Source organism: Salmo trutta, unplaced genomic scaffold, assembly GCF_901001165.1.
Source record: "Salmo trutta unplaced genomic scaffold, fSalTru1.1, whole genome shotgun sequence".
NCBI classification, from domain to species: Eukaryota; Metazoa; Chordata; class Actinopteri; order Salmoniformes; family Salmonidae; genus Salmo; species Salmo trutta.
Window position 1 is genome coordinate 765,632 of NW_021823154.1, and position 15,917 is coordinate 781,548.

Consider the following 15,917-nt stretch of genomic DNA (forward strand, 5'->3'; position numbering starts at 1 on the left):
CAGACTCTTACCCTGCCCCACCACCTAATAAACAGACTCTTTGTACTGACTGACCCTCCTCCTAGATAAGGGTCCAGCTAGGTACCTAGTGGAGGACTGACTGACCCTCCTGCTAGAAGATCCACACTTCCAGGAGGCTGCAGAAGGAGAGAGGCTGTGTGGTTGGTCCTTCAGTAAGTTTATTGATATTATAGTGGTCATGTTTGATTGACATTTTCTGTACATTTTTGTGACCCTGAATTAAAGCAACAGACACCAATACCATGTTGAACCATCCTGCCTGTCTATTCTGCCTGGTCTCCCCACACCCAGGGGTTAAAGCAACAGACAGTAAGAACATGTTGAACCATCCTGCCTGTCTATTCTGCCTGGTCTCCCCACACCCAGGGGTTAAAGCAACAGACACCAAGACCATGTTGAACCATCCTGCCTGTCTATTCTGCCTGGTCTCCCCTCACCCAGGGGTTAAAGCAACAGACAGTAAGAACATGTTGAACCATCCTGCCTGTCTATTCTGCCTGGTCTCCCCACACCCAGGGGTTGACTACAACTGTTGATCTGAAGCAGTGAACAAAGACAGGGGTCCAGCTTCAGAATCTCTCCCTGGTCAGACCCAACTCAATGTACCAGCAGTTGTCTTAAATACGGCTATACACAGAGAAGTTATATTTGCATGATTTAGCATAATTCATGAATCATTACTGTTATGTTCCATTCATGTGACCGACCAATACTGGTTCATAACATTTAACAGACCAATACTGGTTCATAACATTTAACAGACCAATACTGATTCATAACATTTAACAGACCAATACTGGTTCATAAAATTTAACAGACCAGTACTGGTTCATAACATTTAACAGACCAATACTGGTTCATAGCATCTAACAGACCAACACCTCACCAGTCTTCTTCTCTCTAAGCTGAGGCCTGATGAGGCATCTTCTCTCTAAATTGAGACCTTGAAACTGAGATATCTCCTTCTCAAAACAACATCTGGACTTACTGCCAAATTACAGCTCCTGATAGTGAGGATTTGTACAGTCAGCCACTTGATGAACACACAAATTAGTTTACAGAACAGCACATGAATAAAACACAGACATTTGTTAAAAGAATAGCACAAACATAAACATTTCCCTTACAATCATTTAAGTGTCTTTGTCCACAGACCAGGAGACAGGCCTCAGCATCTTCAGATTAGGTGAAGAAGTGTCTTTGTCCACAGACTAGGAGACAGGCCTCAGCACCTTCAGATTAGGTGAAGAAGTGTCTTTATCCACTGACTAGGAGACAGGCCTCAGCATCTTCAGATTAGGTGAAGAAGTGTCTTTGTCCACAGACTAGGAGACAGGCCTCAGCACCTTCAGATTAGGTGAAGAAGTGTCTTTGTCCACAGACTAGGAGACAGGCCTCAGCACCTTCAGATTAGGTGAAGAAGTGTCTTTGTCCAAAGACTAGGAGACAGGCCTCAGCACCTTCAGATTAGGTGAAGAAGTGTCTTTGTCCACAGACTAGGAGACAGGCCTCAGCATCTTCAGATTAGGTGAAGAAGTGTCTTTGTCCACAGACTAGGAGACAGGCCTCAGCATCTTCAGATTAGGTGAAGAAGTGTCTTTGTCCACAGACTAGGAGACAGGCCTCAGCATCTTCAGATTAGGTGAAGAAGTGTCTTTGTCCACAGACTAGGAGACAGGCCTCAGCATCTTCAGATTAGGTGAAGAAGTGTCTTTGTCCACAGACTAGGAGACAGGCCTCAGCATTTTCAGATTAGGTGAAGAAGTGTCTTTGTCCACAGACTAGGAGACAGGCCTCAGCATCTTCAGATTAGGTGAAGAAGTGTCTTTGTCCACAGACTAGGAGACAGGCCTCAGCATCTTCAGATTAGGTGAAGAAGTGTCTTTGTCCACAGACTAGGAGACAGGCCTCAGCATCTTCAGATTAGGTGAAGAAGTGTCTTTGTCCACAGACTAGGAGACAGGCCTCAGCATCTTCAGATTAGGTGAAGAAGTGTCTTTGTCCACAGACTAGGAGACAGGCCTCAGCACCTTCAGATTAGGTGCTACAAGACAGAGGATGGAGGAGAAGAGAAGAGAGAGATCAGAAAGTATGGAGAAGAATGAGGAGTGAGATACACCTGAGATAATGATGTGATGATGGTTCTATGATACACCTGAGATAATGATGTGATGATGGTCCTATGATACACCTGAGATAATGATGGTCCTATGATACACCTGAGATAATGATGTGATGATGGTCCTATGATACACCTGAGATAATGATGTGATGATGGACCTCTGATACACCTGAGATAATGATGTGATGATGGTTCTATGATACACCTGAGATAATGATGGTCCTATGATACACCTGAGATAATGATGTGATGATGGTTCTATGATACACCTGAGATAATGATGTGATGATGGTTCTATGATACACCTGAGATAATGATGTGATGATGGTCCTATGATACACCTGAGATAATTAGGTGATGATGGTCCTATGATACACCTGAGATAATGATGTGGTGATGGACCTCTGATACACCTGAGATAATGATGTGATGATGGTTCTATGATACACCTGAGATAATGATGGTCCTATGATACACCTGAGATAATGATGTGATGATGGTTCTATGATACACCTGAGATAATGATGTGATGATGGTCCTATGATACACCTGAGATAATGATGTGATGATGGTCCTATGATACACCTGAGATAATGATGTGATGATGGTCCTATGATACACCTGAGATAATTATGTGATGATGGTCCTATGATACACCTGAGATAATGATGTGATGATGGTCCTATGATACACCTGAGATAATGATGTGATGATGATCCTATGATACACCTGAGATAATGATGTGATGATGGTTCTATGATACACCTGAGATAATGATGTGATGATGGTCCTATGATACACCTGAGATAATGATGTGATGATGGTCCTATGATACACCTGAGATAATGATGGTCCTATGATACACCTGAGATAATGATGTGATGATGGTCCTATGATACACCTGAGATAATGATGTGATGATGGACCTCTGATACACCTGAGATAATGATGTGATGATGGTTCTATGATACACCTGAGATAATGATGGTCCTATGATACACCTGAGATAATGATGTGATGATGGTTCTATGATACACCTGAGATAATGATGTGATGATGGTTCTATGATACACCTGAGATAATGATGTGATGATGGTCCTATGATACACCTGAGATAATTAGGTGATGATGGTCCTATGATACACCTGAGATAATGATGTGGTGATGGACCTCTGATACACCTGAGATAATGATGTGATGATGGTTCTATGATACACCTGAGATAATGATGGTCCTATGATACACCTGAGATAATGATGTGATGATGGTTCTATGATACACCTGAGATAATGATGTGATGATGGTCCTATGATACACCTGAGATAATGATGTGATGATGGTCCTATGATACACCTGAGATAATGATGTGATGATGGTCCTATGATACACCTGAGATAATGATGTGATGATGGTCCTATGATACACCTGAGATAATGATGTGATGATGGTCCTATGATACACCTGAGATAATGATGTGATGATGATCCTATGATACACCTGAGATAATGATGTGATGATGGTTCTATGATACACCTGAGATAATGATGTGATGATGGTCCTATGATACACCTGAGATAATGATGTGATGATGGTCCTATGATACACCTGAGATAATTATGTGATGATGGTCCTATGATACACCTGAGATAATGATGTGATGATGGTCCTATGATACACCTGAGATAATGATGTGATGATGGTCCTATGATACACCTGAGATAATGATGTGATGGTGGTTCTATGACAGAACTATAATAAGAGTCATTTATTACAGACAGCAACACAAAAACATGCTTCCATTCTGAAAAAGACTTTCTCTTTGATCTGGGTAGCTATGTTTTTATTTGACCTATATTTAATCATTCCACATATTCAAGGGAGGGAGAAAAGAAAACGCTCTTACCTAGATTCACTCAAGTACTTAACAAGATGGTGTTCATGTTCAATGAGAGCTTTGAGACAAGCTCCCGTCACTTCTGGTCCTTTAGGGAGGACTGATCTCAGTAGTTCTCTCATTCGGTCCTGTTCAGTTGTTTCAGCTTTTATTCTGGAGTACTCTTCATCACCAATCATGCTCTTTGACGACAGATCATCTGCTATTGGCATTGGGTTTTTGACTCCCTGAATGAGTATAGCCCTGTGTTTCTTCAGAAACTCCTCAGCAGGAATCCCAGGGAGTGTTAATGCTGAAGGGGGGTGAATTAAATGAATATGTCTTTAGGGTGAACAGCAGAATTAAACCATTTTTTTGTCTTCCTATAAGTCATTGAAAGTAGATGCCCTTTTCCGGTTATTGAATTGGAATTACAGTTTACTTCCTGAATTGACTGACTTATTTGGAATTGACACCTACCCTGGCTGACACGATTGTCTATTCTACATAACATGAATCCTTTCTGAATGCACTGTAACTCTCATGTTTAATTACTTGTTGAATGGGTGTCAGTGACGTATTCTGTCACACCCTGATCTGTTTCACCTGTCTTTGTGATTGTCTCCACCCCCCTCCAGGTGTCGCCCATCTCCCCATTACCCCCTGTGTACTTATTCCTGTGTTCTCTGTTTGTCTGTTGCCAGTTCGTCTTGTTTGTTCAAGTCAACCAGCGTTGTGTCTCAGCTCCTGTTTTTTCCCCCCAGTCTCTCTTTTCCTGTCCTCACGGTTTTGACCCTTGCCTGTCCTGACTCTGAGCCTGCCTGCCTGACCACTCTGCCTGTCCTGACTCTGAGCCCGCCTGCCTGACCACTCTGCCTGTCCTGACTCTGAGCCCGCCTGCCTGACCACTCTGCCTGTCCTGACTCTGAGCCCGCCTACTTGACCACTCTGCCCGTCCTGCCTCTTAGCCCGCCTGCCTGACTACTCTGCCTGTCCCTGACCCTGCCTGCTGATCTGTAAATTTTGCACCCTCTCTGGATTACTGACCCCTGCCTTGACCGGTCTTTGCCTGCCCCTGTTACAATAAACAGTGTTACTTGGACAGTCTGCATCTGGGTCTTACCTTGGTTCTGATAGTACTCATCTGAAAGATAAACAACATGAGGTTATATCACTATAAATAGCATCTGGTACAAAAGTACAAAGTGATGATTGACATGTGCTCCTACCTCGTGATACAATTTCTTTCCATACTGTCCTCTCATCATCACTGAATAACTCCATCTCAATGTCAATCCCTGTCATTTTCACAACCGCCCTGAAAAAGCTTGGTGTGGTGTCTCTATGTATGAGCTGAATCCTCTGGAGGGACATGGAGAGAGAGACTGCTTTAGCAATGTAAACATGTTTCCCATGCCAATAAAGCCATTTGAATTGAATTGAGAGCGAGAGAGATCAATGCATAGAAATGTGACTTAATGTCAGATTCATGTTCTTAGTCTACTAAAACTGTACCGGTGGATTGATGGCGTTAGAACAGGGAATGTTCAGTCTGAAGGAACTATTCAGTTTGAAGGACTGCTCTGGTCTTGTGTTGGGAAACCTTTTAGACCCTTGAAACTTTGATTCCTGTTGTTCCACAGCCTGCGAAACGAGGCATGGAATACACAGCCAGTCAATGTACAGTCTGATTCAAACATTATTCAGAAAACTAGCAACAGACTTATCTTCATTTAATGAGGGTCAACATAAACTGCACCACTGGTTAGTTAATGCCATCTCTATAATAATGATACCTCACCAGTATTTGGCCGGGGTTACTGGGGAACAGGTATAGGCGTGGAATTAGTGTTTCCTTCATCACTGTCAGATAGAGCATCAGCTCACAGTGGACATCGACGTTCCAAGAAAAGATATAGCTCAGTATAACAGAGATAGCTGAGAACTTGGGATGGAGAATCTTAGCATGGAATCTGGTGACCTCATGCACTTCCTCTAAAGACACTCCATGTTCCTCTACATGAAGAATCTTCATCTCATTCCTCAGAGAAGGGTTGGTCCCTGAACAACACAATAAAAAGGAGACAGAAAGACAAATATTGTATTATTCATCCAACTAAAACACAAAGAATATGCAGTACCAGATCACAGTAAACTCAAACTCCCAGAATAGTTCATTCATTCATTCAGGAAGTGAAACTCAGTTACATGGAAATGTCTTTCTCAATACTATTTCTATATGGTTTTACCTAAACAGACACAGTGTGGCAGATGAACTTCCTCCAGTTCACCTAACTCCATAGTGATGTCCAGCAATGGACCACCTTGTGTGTACTGCATGTCTTTCAGAAGTTGACTGTAGGGTTCCCAGTTCCTGAAGTGATACTTCAGAATGACATCTCTCTCACACAGCCAGCGGAGCCCAGACACTGTGCACTCATAACTCCCTTTGGGTGTCCTGTGTCTGAGGGCAACAACAAGATGTGGTAGAGAGGGTCAATGGTCAAATGGAGAGGTTGGATTAGAAGACTATTCCCAAAGGTAATGGGGAAATACACTAGCAGGTGGAATGAAATGTTAAAAGTAGTTATTTTACCTGAACACTGTCACTCCCTGGACAGTGGAAGTCAAGGGTTCAATCTGAAGCCAGTGTGTCGAGTCCTGAACAAGGACAAGCATGTCAGTAATACATATGGGGCCTGTTTCCTGGACACAGATTGAGTCTAGTGCAGGACTAAAAAGCATGCTCAATGGAAGTTTCAATAGAAAGTTCTTTAAGGTCCAGGACTAGACTAAATCTGTGTCTGGGAAACTGGCCCATTAACCAAAGTAACTAATCTAATGTATGTATTCAATGTTACATGGAATGCTGGGGATTTATCAATTAAACTGTCTAATGACAAAATATGACAACAGCTAAAATCCTGCATGACTACAAGCAGAACACAGGACTGTCTATATCCCAGTATGAATGGTTGGTCAGTACACACCTGGCTTTGAGACTGTGTTTATATTACTAAAGCAGAACACAGGACTGTCTATATCCCAGTATGAATGGTTGGTCAGTACACACCTGGCTTTGAGACTGTGTTTATATTACTAAAGCAGAACACAGGACTGTCTATATCCCAGTATGAATGGTTGGTCAGTACACACCTGGCTTTGAGACTGTGTTTATATTACTAAAGCAGAACACAGGACTGTCTATATCCCAGTATGAATGGTTGGTCAGTACACACCTGGCTTTGAGACTGTGTTTATATTACTAAAGCAGATCACAGGACTGTCTATATCCCAGTATGAATGGTTGGTCAGTACACACCTGGCTTTGAGACTGTACCTGACTCCTGCAGGTATGTAAAAGTAAGAATTAACATTATGACTTACCTCAACATGGTCACAAGTCTTACAGCTCTGAGGAATCCCTGAAGTCAAAAGGTATTGTTATTTAAAATGGACAATCTCATGTAATAATGAATGAATTATTATTAAATAGACTTGTAATAAAAATGAATATAAGTGATCAACAGTCTCAGAATGTACACTCATTAGCATACCATAATCTGACATTAGTGTTATATTAATGAATGTTTGTGGAAGCAGGAAACATCATCGTTCTGGTCCATGTTTTGTAGATGTTGGGGGCCTGATTTCTGGTAGATCCTAGGATGAGAGCTTAAAGGTAGAGTCAGCTAAATGATGATGTACGAGCAGCACCACAGATATTGTGATGAGCAAGATGCCCGACTTCTCTCTCACACAGTCACACACAGTATCTGCCTATGTGGAAGGGTTCTCTTCACTCTCTTACAGAGTGGTAATCACGGGACCAAAACAGCGGAGAAGTTTAGCCTTGTGCTCCAACACTCTTAGTTGTTGTAGAAATTGACCCACTATGCTGTTTACTTTGTGCATCTACGTCATATCGCTGACTCTACCTTTAAGTTTGTTCTGACCAAATACATCATGATTGTGTTCCTTGCCTGGGACTCAACTATAATGAACGCTCACATTTCTCAGGTCCAGGCTTGATCCAACTCTCTCCACCATGGTCTCTGGTGTTCTCAGGTCCAGGCTTGATACAACTCTCTCCACCATGGTCTCTGGTGTCCTCAGGTCCAGGCTTGATACAACTCTCTCCACCATGGTCTCTGGTGTCCTCAGGTCCAGGCTTGATACAACTCTCTCCACCATGGTCTCTGGTGTTGTCAGGTCCAGGCTTGATACAACTCTCTCCACCATGGTCTCTGGTGTCCTCAGGTCCAGGCTTGATACAACTCTCTCCACCATGGTCTCTGGTGTCCTCAGGTCCAGGCTTGATCCAACTCTCTCCACCATGGTCTCTGGTGTCCTCAGGTCCAGGCTTGATCCAACTCTCTCCACCATGGTCTCTGGTGTTCTCAGGTCCAGGCTTGATACAACTCTCTCCACCATGGTCTCTGGTGTCCTCAGGTCCAGGCTTGATACAACTCTCTCCACCATGATCTCTGGTGTTGGTAAAGCAGAAGGATAGACTGTGATTTAACTACATACAACTTATAAAGGCTTTATATAGCATGCATACAGTCTTCATAAGCAGTACAAAGGGTGGATAAAGGGTGATAGAACAGCTCCCTATGTAGGGTGCATTGCCTAAATGTGACATAACCTGTTACGGAGTCTAGTTGATAGGTAATCGACTAGCCGGACTGTTCCCCGGACTCCGCGTGGATTTGTACAATGCAAGGAACAAGGAACAAGGCTATTGAACTGACATTGGTGTCTGTCTTTATTCCTTTTTCCAACATATCATACTGAAACATGACCCACTATGTCAACTAATCTAACTGTCCGTAGGTCCAACAGAACACATTAAAACACACCACTACTACTAATCTAACTGTCTGTAGGTCCAACAGAACACATTAAAACACACCACTACTACTAATCTAACTGTCCGTAGGTCCAACAGAACACATTAAAACACACCACTACTACTAATCTAATTATAGAAATGATTCCAGAGGAAAACAAATGATGAAACATTGCTATGACTCACCTCTGAATGTGTTGGTCATCTATCTGACACAGGGTCACTGAGGAGGAGGAGAAAACCCCAAACCCAGGATAGAGGGGTTCAGTGAATGTGGCATGTGCTGTGTAAAGGTGTGTCAGTGTACCAGAGGAGGACACACTATAGAAGGACAAAGTACCAGCTGGCCAGTCCAGATACACACCAACTCTGTTAGAACCTGGATCAGAGATGATTCTGCTGACTCCATGGCTAAATTCATAACCCCTATGAGAGCAGACTAAACACCAGGACAATCCAGTCCTACGTTCCACTTCCTTCCTCTTTATTCCTTTGTACACTACACCAAATGCCACCAACTCAAACATGCCACCATCCCAGTCACCATCCCTCTCCACCTCCCAGTAATAACGAGATCCATATAAGCCTTCTCTGCAGAAAACTTGGGGAATACAGTTAAATCTGTCTGGATGGTCTTCATAATGCTGCCTCTCTTTCACCGGTGTCACCTTCCTGTTCCCCTCAGACAGTATCAGGTGTTGGTTTACTGTATTTGGGTCCAGGGTGAGATGACAGGCATCTGTAGACAAAAGGAGAGTTTAATCAAACCACATCTTCATATAAAATGTTGTTTTGTAGGAACAGAACAAGTATTGATTAGGTACTATGTTACTATAGTTCTGAATATGTAGTTAATTAGGATTGAAGAGACGTACATTTCCTCAGCCCTGATTTCAGCCTGCACTCTCCACCATGATCCACACTGTAGGAGAAACAGGTTATTGACTGACAAAGACCTAATAAAGCAGTCAACATTTAAACCATATTGTTGTGTTCTGGTGCACTATCCAAGTTCATTACTAGAGACATACAGGTATTCTATCCTACCTACTGCATACAGAACGGAGTACAATTCATTACTAGAGACATACAGGTATTACACACTACCTACTGCATACAGAACAGAGTACAATTCATTACTTGAGACATACAGGTATTCTATACTACCTACTGCATACAGAACGGAGTACAATTCATTACTAGAGACAAACAGGTATTCTATCATACCTACTGCATACAGAACAGAGTACAATTCATTACTAGAGACATACAGGTATTCTATCATACCTACTGCATACAGAACAGAGTACAATTCATTACTAGAGACATACAGGTATTATATCCTACCCACTGCATACAGAACGGAGTACAATTCATTACTAGAGACATACCGGTATTCTATCCTACCTACTGCATACAGAACGAAGTACAATTCATTACTAGAGACATACAGGTATTCTATCATACCTACTGCATACAGAACGGAGTACAATTCATTACTAGAGACATACAGGTATTCTATCCTACCTACTGCATTCAGAACGGAGTACAATTCATTACTAGAGACATACAGGTATTCTATCCTACCTACTGCATACAGAACAGAGTACAATTCATTACTTGAGACATACAGGTATTCTATACTACCTACTGCATACAGAACGGAGTACAATTCATTACTAGAGACAAACAGGTATTCTATCATACCTACTGCATACAGAACAGAGTACAATTCATTACTAGAGACATACAGGTATTCTATCATACCTACTGCATACAGAACAGAGTACAATTCATTACTAGAGACATACAGGTATTATATCCTACCCACTGCATACAGAACGGAGTACAATTCATTACTAGAGACATACCGGTATTCTATCCTACCTACTGCATACAGAACGAAGTACAATTCATTACTAGAGACATACAGGTATTCTATCATACCTACTGCATACAGAACGGAGTACAATTCATTACTAGAGACATACAGGTATTCTATCCTACCTACTGCATTCAGAACGGAGTACAATTCATTACTAGAGACATACAGGTATTCTATCCTACCTACTGCATACAGAACAGAGTACAATTCATTACTAGAGACATACAGGTATTCTATCCTACCTACTGCATACAGAGCGGAGTACAATTCCAACAGGATATCAGAGATGCAGAAGAAGAGTATTCATGTGGTGATGATGTATGCTGTGTTGGAGTGCTCAGCCTGCTGAGTAAACTTCCCCTTAATTCTACCATCATGTCCTCATGTTACTGAACCTACTACACTACATATGACACAACCACTGCTCACACTATTAGGACATCTATTCTGACTTACTTCAGCTTCATCAGTTTATATGTGGGATCCACCAGAGCAGCTGAAAGCAGTCCTCCTACAGAGTCTCCTGGGTGATTGTAGCTCAGGTCCAGCTCTTTCAGGTGGGAGGGGTTTGACCTCAGAGCTGAAGACAGAGCAGCACAGCCCTCCTCTGTGACCAGACAGCCAGACAGCCTACAGAGAGACACACAACAGCTGTCTAGGTTGATGTACTGGTGTCAATCATCTTGTAGGACACCCATCCATTTTTCCATGACACAAACATTGTCATGAAACATCAGATTTTCAGAGTATTTGTTTTACTAACTCAGTACTGACCTGACTGAAACAGCTGTACTTACCCCAGTGTGTGTAGTTTACAGTCTGGATCCTCCAGTCCAGCAGACAGCAGTGTAACTCAGCTCAGTACAGACCTGACTGAAACAACTGTACTTACCCCAGTGTGTGTAGTTTACAGTCTGGATCCTCCAATCCAGCAGACAGCAGTGTAACTCCTGAGTCCTGCAGGTCATTGTCTCTCAGCTCCAGTTGTTTCAGTTGTGAGTTGGGTGAACTCAGGACTGAGGCCAGATCTGAACAGCAACCCTCTGTCAGACCACACTGACCTAAACTAGAGGGGAGAAGAGCACATGATGAACATATGTTTAAAACATCCACATAATAACTCATACTGAAGATATTAACTCACACTAGTGTCTGTATGTTGCAGAGTGGACTGGTTAGTCCAACACAGAGCAGCTCCACTCCTCTGTCTTCCAGGTCATTGTAGCTGAGGTCCAGTTCTCTCAGGGAGGAGTTTGGTATCTGCAGAGCTGAAGCCAGAGTCTCACAGGATTCATATGTGAGGTTACAGCCATCCAGTCTGGAGAGAGGAGATATGTCGACACTGTTAAATATGGAAAGCTTTAAGAATAATGAGCTGCATTAAGACAATAACAGAAGGACATGATTAGACTATGTTAAAAACATACTAACTCACTCAAGATATTTAAACCTAGTTTCTTATATTTATCACATTGTATGTATGTTTCTGCATATTAACCAAGATGTTCAAAAAAATGTAAAAACATAATTACTACAAATATATCAACACTATAAAGACAGTGCATACTGAAGATATTTAACTCACACTAGTGTCTGTATGTTGCAGAGTGGACTGGTTAGTCCAACACAGAGCAGCTCCACTCCTCTGTCTCCCAGGTCATTGTTGCTGAGGTCCAGTTCTCTCAGGGGGCAGTTTGGTGTCTGCAGAGCTGAGGTCAGAGTCTCACAGAATTCATATGTGAGGTTACAGCCATCCAGTCTGGAGAGAAGAGATACGTCAACACACTGTTAAATATGGAAAGCTTTAAGAATAATGAGCTGCATTAAGACAATAACAGAAGGACATGATTAGACTATGTTAAAAACATACTAACTCACTCAAGATATTTAAACCTAGTTTCTTATATTTATCACATTGTATGTATGTTTCTGCATATTAACCAAGATGTTCAAAAAAATGTAAAAACATAATTACTACAAATATATCAACACTATAAAGACAGTGCATACTGAAGATATTTAACTCACACTAGTGTCTGTATGTTGCAGAGTGGACTGGTTAGTCCAACACACAGTAGCTCCACTCCTCTGTCTCCCAGGTCATTGAAGCTGAGGTCCAGTTCTCTCAGGGAGGAGTTTGGTGTCTGCAGAGCTGAGGCCAGAGTCTCACAGGATTTAGATGTCAGTTTACAGCCATCCAGTCTGGAGAGAGGAGATAATCTGTTAGATATACAAATCCTTCATTATAATGATACTGTAAACATCAACTCAATAACAGAACTTACAGTGCTCTCTTGCAGGATTTCACTACCGGCAGCAACCTCTGATAACCTTCCTTTGATGTGTTGTATGTCTTCAGGTCAAACTCCTCCAGCACCTCCTCTGACATAAGTAACAGGTAGGCCAGGGCTGAACATTGGTCAGGTTTTAGCTCTGTTTCTGAAAGAGTTCCTGATCGCAGGGAGGTCTGCATGTCTTCAACTAGAGAGTTGGCACCAAGTTCATTCAGACAGTGGAACAAGTTGATGATCCTTTCTGGTGAGGATTCCTCATTGATCTTTTCTGAAAGGTACCTGACTGTTCTCTCAACTGTTTCGTCATTGGTCTGTGTTGTATTTCCTGTCTGCGTCAGAAGGCCTCGTAACAGATTCTGATTGGACTCCAGTGAGAGACCCAGAAGGAAACGTAGGACCAGGTCCAGGTGTCCATTCTCACTCTTCAAGGCTTGGTCCACTGCTGTCCTGTGTAAGTCAGACAACTGGATTGACTCCTCTTTATCATCACTAGTGGGGGAGAAAACATTTTCCTTCTTGTCCAGAAATGATTCTAAAGCATGCACTGCTGCTAGAAACTCCTGAATGCTCAGATGCACAAAGCTGTAGACCTTGTCTTGGTACAGCCCAGATTCTTCTTTAAAGATCTCTGTACACAATGCTGAGTACTCTGATGCCTCTGTGACATCAAGGCCACACTCTCTCAGGTCCTCCTCATAGAAGATCAGGTTGCCCTTCTGCAGCTGTTGGAAAGCCAGCTTTGCCAGTTTCAGGATCATCTCTTTGTCTGACTGAGACAGTTCCTTTGGGTTTGTCTCTGTGGCTTTGTTGTACTTCTTGTTCTTCACAATGGTTTGGATGAGTATGAAGTGTGAGTACATCTGGGTCAGAGTTTTGGGGACTTCATCCTTCTCTGCCTCTTTCAGTATCATCTCAAGGACAGTGGCTGATATCCAACAGAAGACTGGCATGTGGCACATGATGTGGAGGCTCCTTGATGTCTTCATGTGTTTGATGATATCATTGGCCAGATTCTGATCTGGGATTTTCTTTCTGAAATACTCCTCCTTCTGTGGATCATTGAACCCTTGTACCTCTGTCACCTGGTCAACACACTCAGGAGGGATCTGATTGGCTGCTACAGGCCGTGAGGTTATCCAGACGAGAGCAGAGGGAAGCAGATTCCCCTCGAGGAGGTTTGTCAGCAGCACGTCCACTGAGGTTGGCTTCGTGACATCACAGCACTTCTCATTGTTTTTGAAGTCTAGAGGAAGTCGACACTCATCCAGACCATCAAAAATAAAAACAGTTTTGGTTTCACCATCTTCAATGCTGTCAATCTCTTTCAGCTCTGAGAAGTAGTGGGAAAGAAGTTGCATCAGACTGTATTGGTCCTTTTTCAGGTTCAGATCACGGAAAGGAAGAGGAAACATGAAATTAACATCCTGATTTGCTTTTCCCTCTGCCCAGTCAAGGATGACCTTCTGCACAGAGACTGTTTTTCCAATGCCAGCGATTCCTTTCGTCAGCACAGTTCTGATAGGTTTGTCTTGTTCAGGTAAAGGTTTGAAGATGTCGTTGCATTTGATTGGTGTCTCTTGTGTGGTTTGTTTCTTGGATGCCATCTCTATCTGTCTAACCTCATGTTCATTATTGAGCCCTCCACTTCCACCCTCTGTGATGTAGAGCTCTGTGTAGATGTCCTTTAACAGACTTTGGTTTCCATGGTGTCCAATTCCTTCAGATATGTGTTGATACTTGTGTTTCAGTTTAGCCTTAATGTCTTGTTGGACTGTCAGCAGAGTTTGACCTGTAGGAAAACAATGAGAGTTGGGACTCATAAGTTTGTGTGTGTGTGTTTTATAAAGGGCCTTTGTACCATTCTTTGTAATATTGTATGAAACACAGTCTTACGTCTTCTGTCCAGAAGGTTGTGTGTGATCTTTAATGGATCCTCACTGTCCAAACTCTCCACTTCCTTATTGTCATCTGGTAATGGTTCCTGGCTGAAAGTAGGTGGCTGATCACTCTTCATTGATAGCAGGCTGGTTGTAGGTGACTCTGCTCTTGGCTTCTGGACACTGAACAAAACAGGGAGACAGATCACCTCATCAATACATCATCTACATAATTTTAACAACTGTATAGTAGAACTTCTAGAAGTCCTGATGTTTCTTTATAAAGCTACAGTCTGCAATTGGTAAATCCATTTCTGGCCTTTTAAGTGAATGATATAGACCTACATTTTATGTAATTTGGGAACACTTTTCTCTTTAGTTTAATATCTTTAAGAGAACTGTATATTTTACATGTCATCTCTTACCTCTTAGAACTGGTGTCTTGAGTCATTTTGGAGGCAGTGGTCTCCTCCTCTCTCTCCCCAGAAAGACTCATTTTAGAGGCAGTGGACCCCTCCTCTCTCCCCCCAGAGAGGCTCATTTTAGAGGCAGTGGACTCCTCTCTCTCCCCAGAAAGACTAATTTTAGAGGCAGTGGTCTCCTCCTCTCTCCCCCCAGAGAGGCTCATTTTAGAGGCAGTGGGCTCCTCTCTCTCCCCAGAGAGACTCATTTTGATGTAAGTCACAGCTCACTCAGCTACAATAAGAAATAACAGAACAGTCAATATTTCTGAACATTGTTGAAGAACCATTAACAACACATTTACTGTCTGAGGTCAAAGAGTTAAATCAGACTTCATATTGTATTCAAACATACACAGTCCAATATGTTATTCATTTGATTTGACTTGCATCCCCATTAGCTGACATTTGTCAACATCTGTTGTCCCCAACTCAACCACTAGATGGAGCTGTAGACCTACAGCTCTACTCCATCTAACCACAACCGTAGAAACATAAACAAACCATCTATGGAGACAAATCATCAGTATCA

At 42.4% G+C, this 15,917-nt stretch overlaps 2 protein-coding genes across 2 annotated transcripts in view; both read right to left on the bottom strand.

Annotated features, from left to right (window-relative positions):
- The window catches only part of LOC115189383 (NACHT, LRR and PYD domains-containing protein 12), a 79,936-nt gene extending 64,478 nt beyond the window's left edge, over positions 1-15,458 (bottom strand). The window contains exons 1-5 of the mRNA XM_029747953.1: positions 15,350-15,458; positions 14,941-15,107; positions 13,039-14,836; positions 12,782-12,955; positions 11,898-12,071 (exon numbers count right to left, since the gene is read on the bottom strand). Of these exons, the coding sequence (XP_029603813.1) occupies positions 11,898-12,071; positions 12,782-12,955; positions 13,039-14,836; positions 14,941-15,107; positions 15,350-15,420 (2,384 nt within the window). The 5' untranslated portion in view covers positions 15,421-15,458. The remainder of the gene's footprint in view (positions 1-11,897; positions 12,072-12,781; positions 12,956-13,038; positions 14,837-14,940; positions 15,108-15,349) is intronic.
- On the bottom strand, positions 1,931-6,835 carry LOC115189429 (NACHT, LRR and PYD domains-containing protein 1b allele 2-like). Its single transcript, XM_029748057.1, has 8 exons — positions 6,613-6,835; positions 6,266-6,480; positions 5,818-6,077; positions 5,532-5,660; positions 5,246-5,378; positions 5,140-5,160; positions 4,047-4,329; positions 1,931-2,065 (listed from the first exon to the last, which is right to left on the bottom strand). The coding sequence occupies exons 1-8, from the start codon at positions 6,759-6,761 to the stop codon at positions 2,059-2,061; spliced, it is 1,197 nt and encodes a 398-aa protein (XP_029603917.1). The 5' UTR covers positions 6,762-6,835; the 3' UTR covers positions 1,931-2,058.
- Positions 15,459-15,917: the final 459 nt, after the last annotated feature.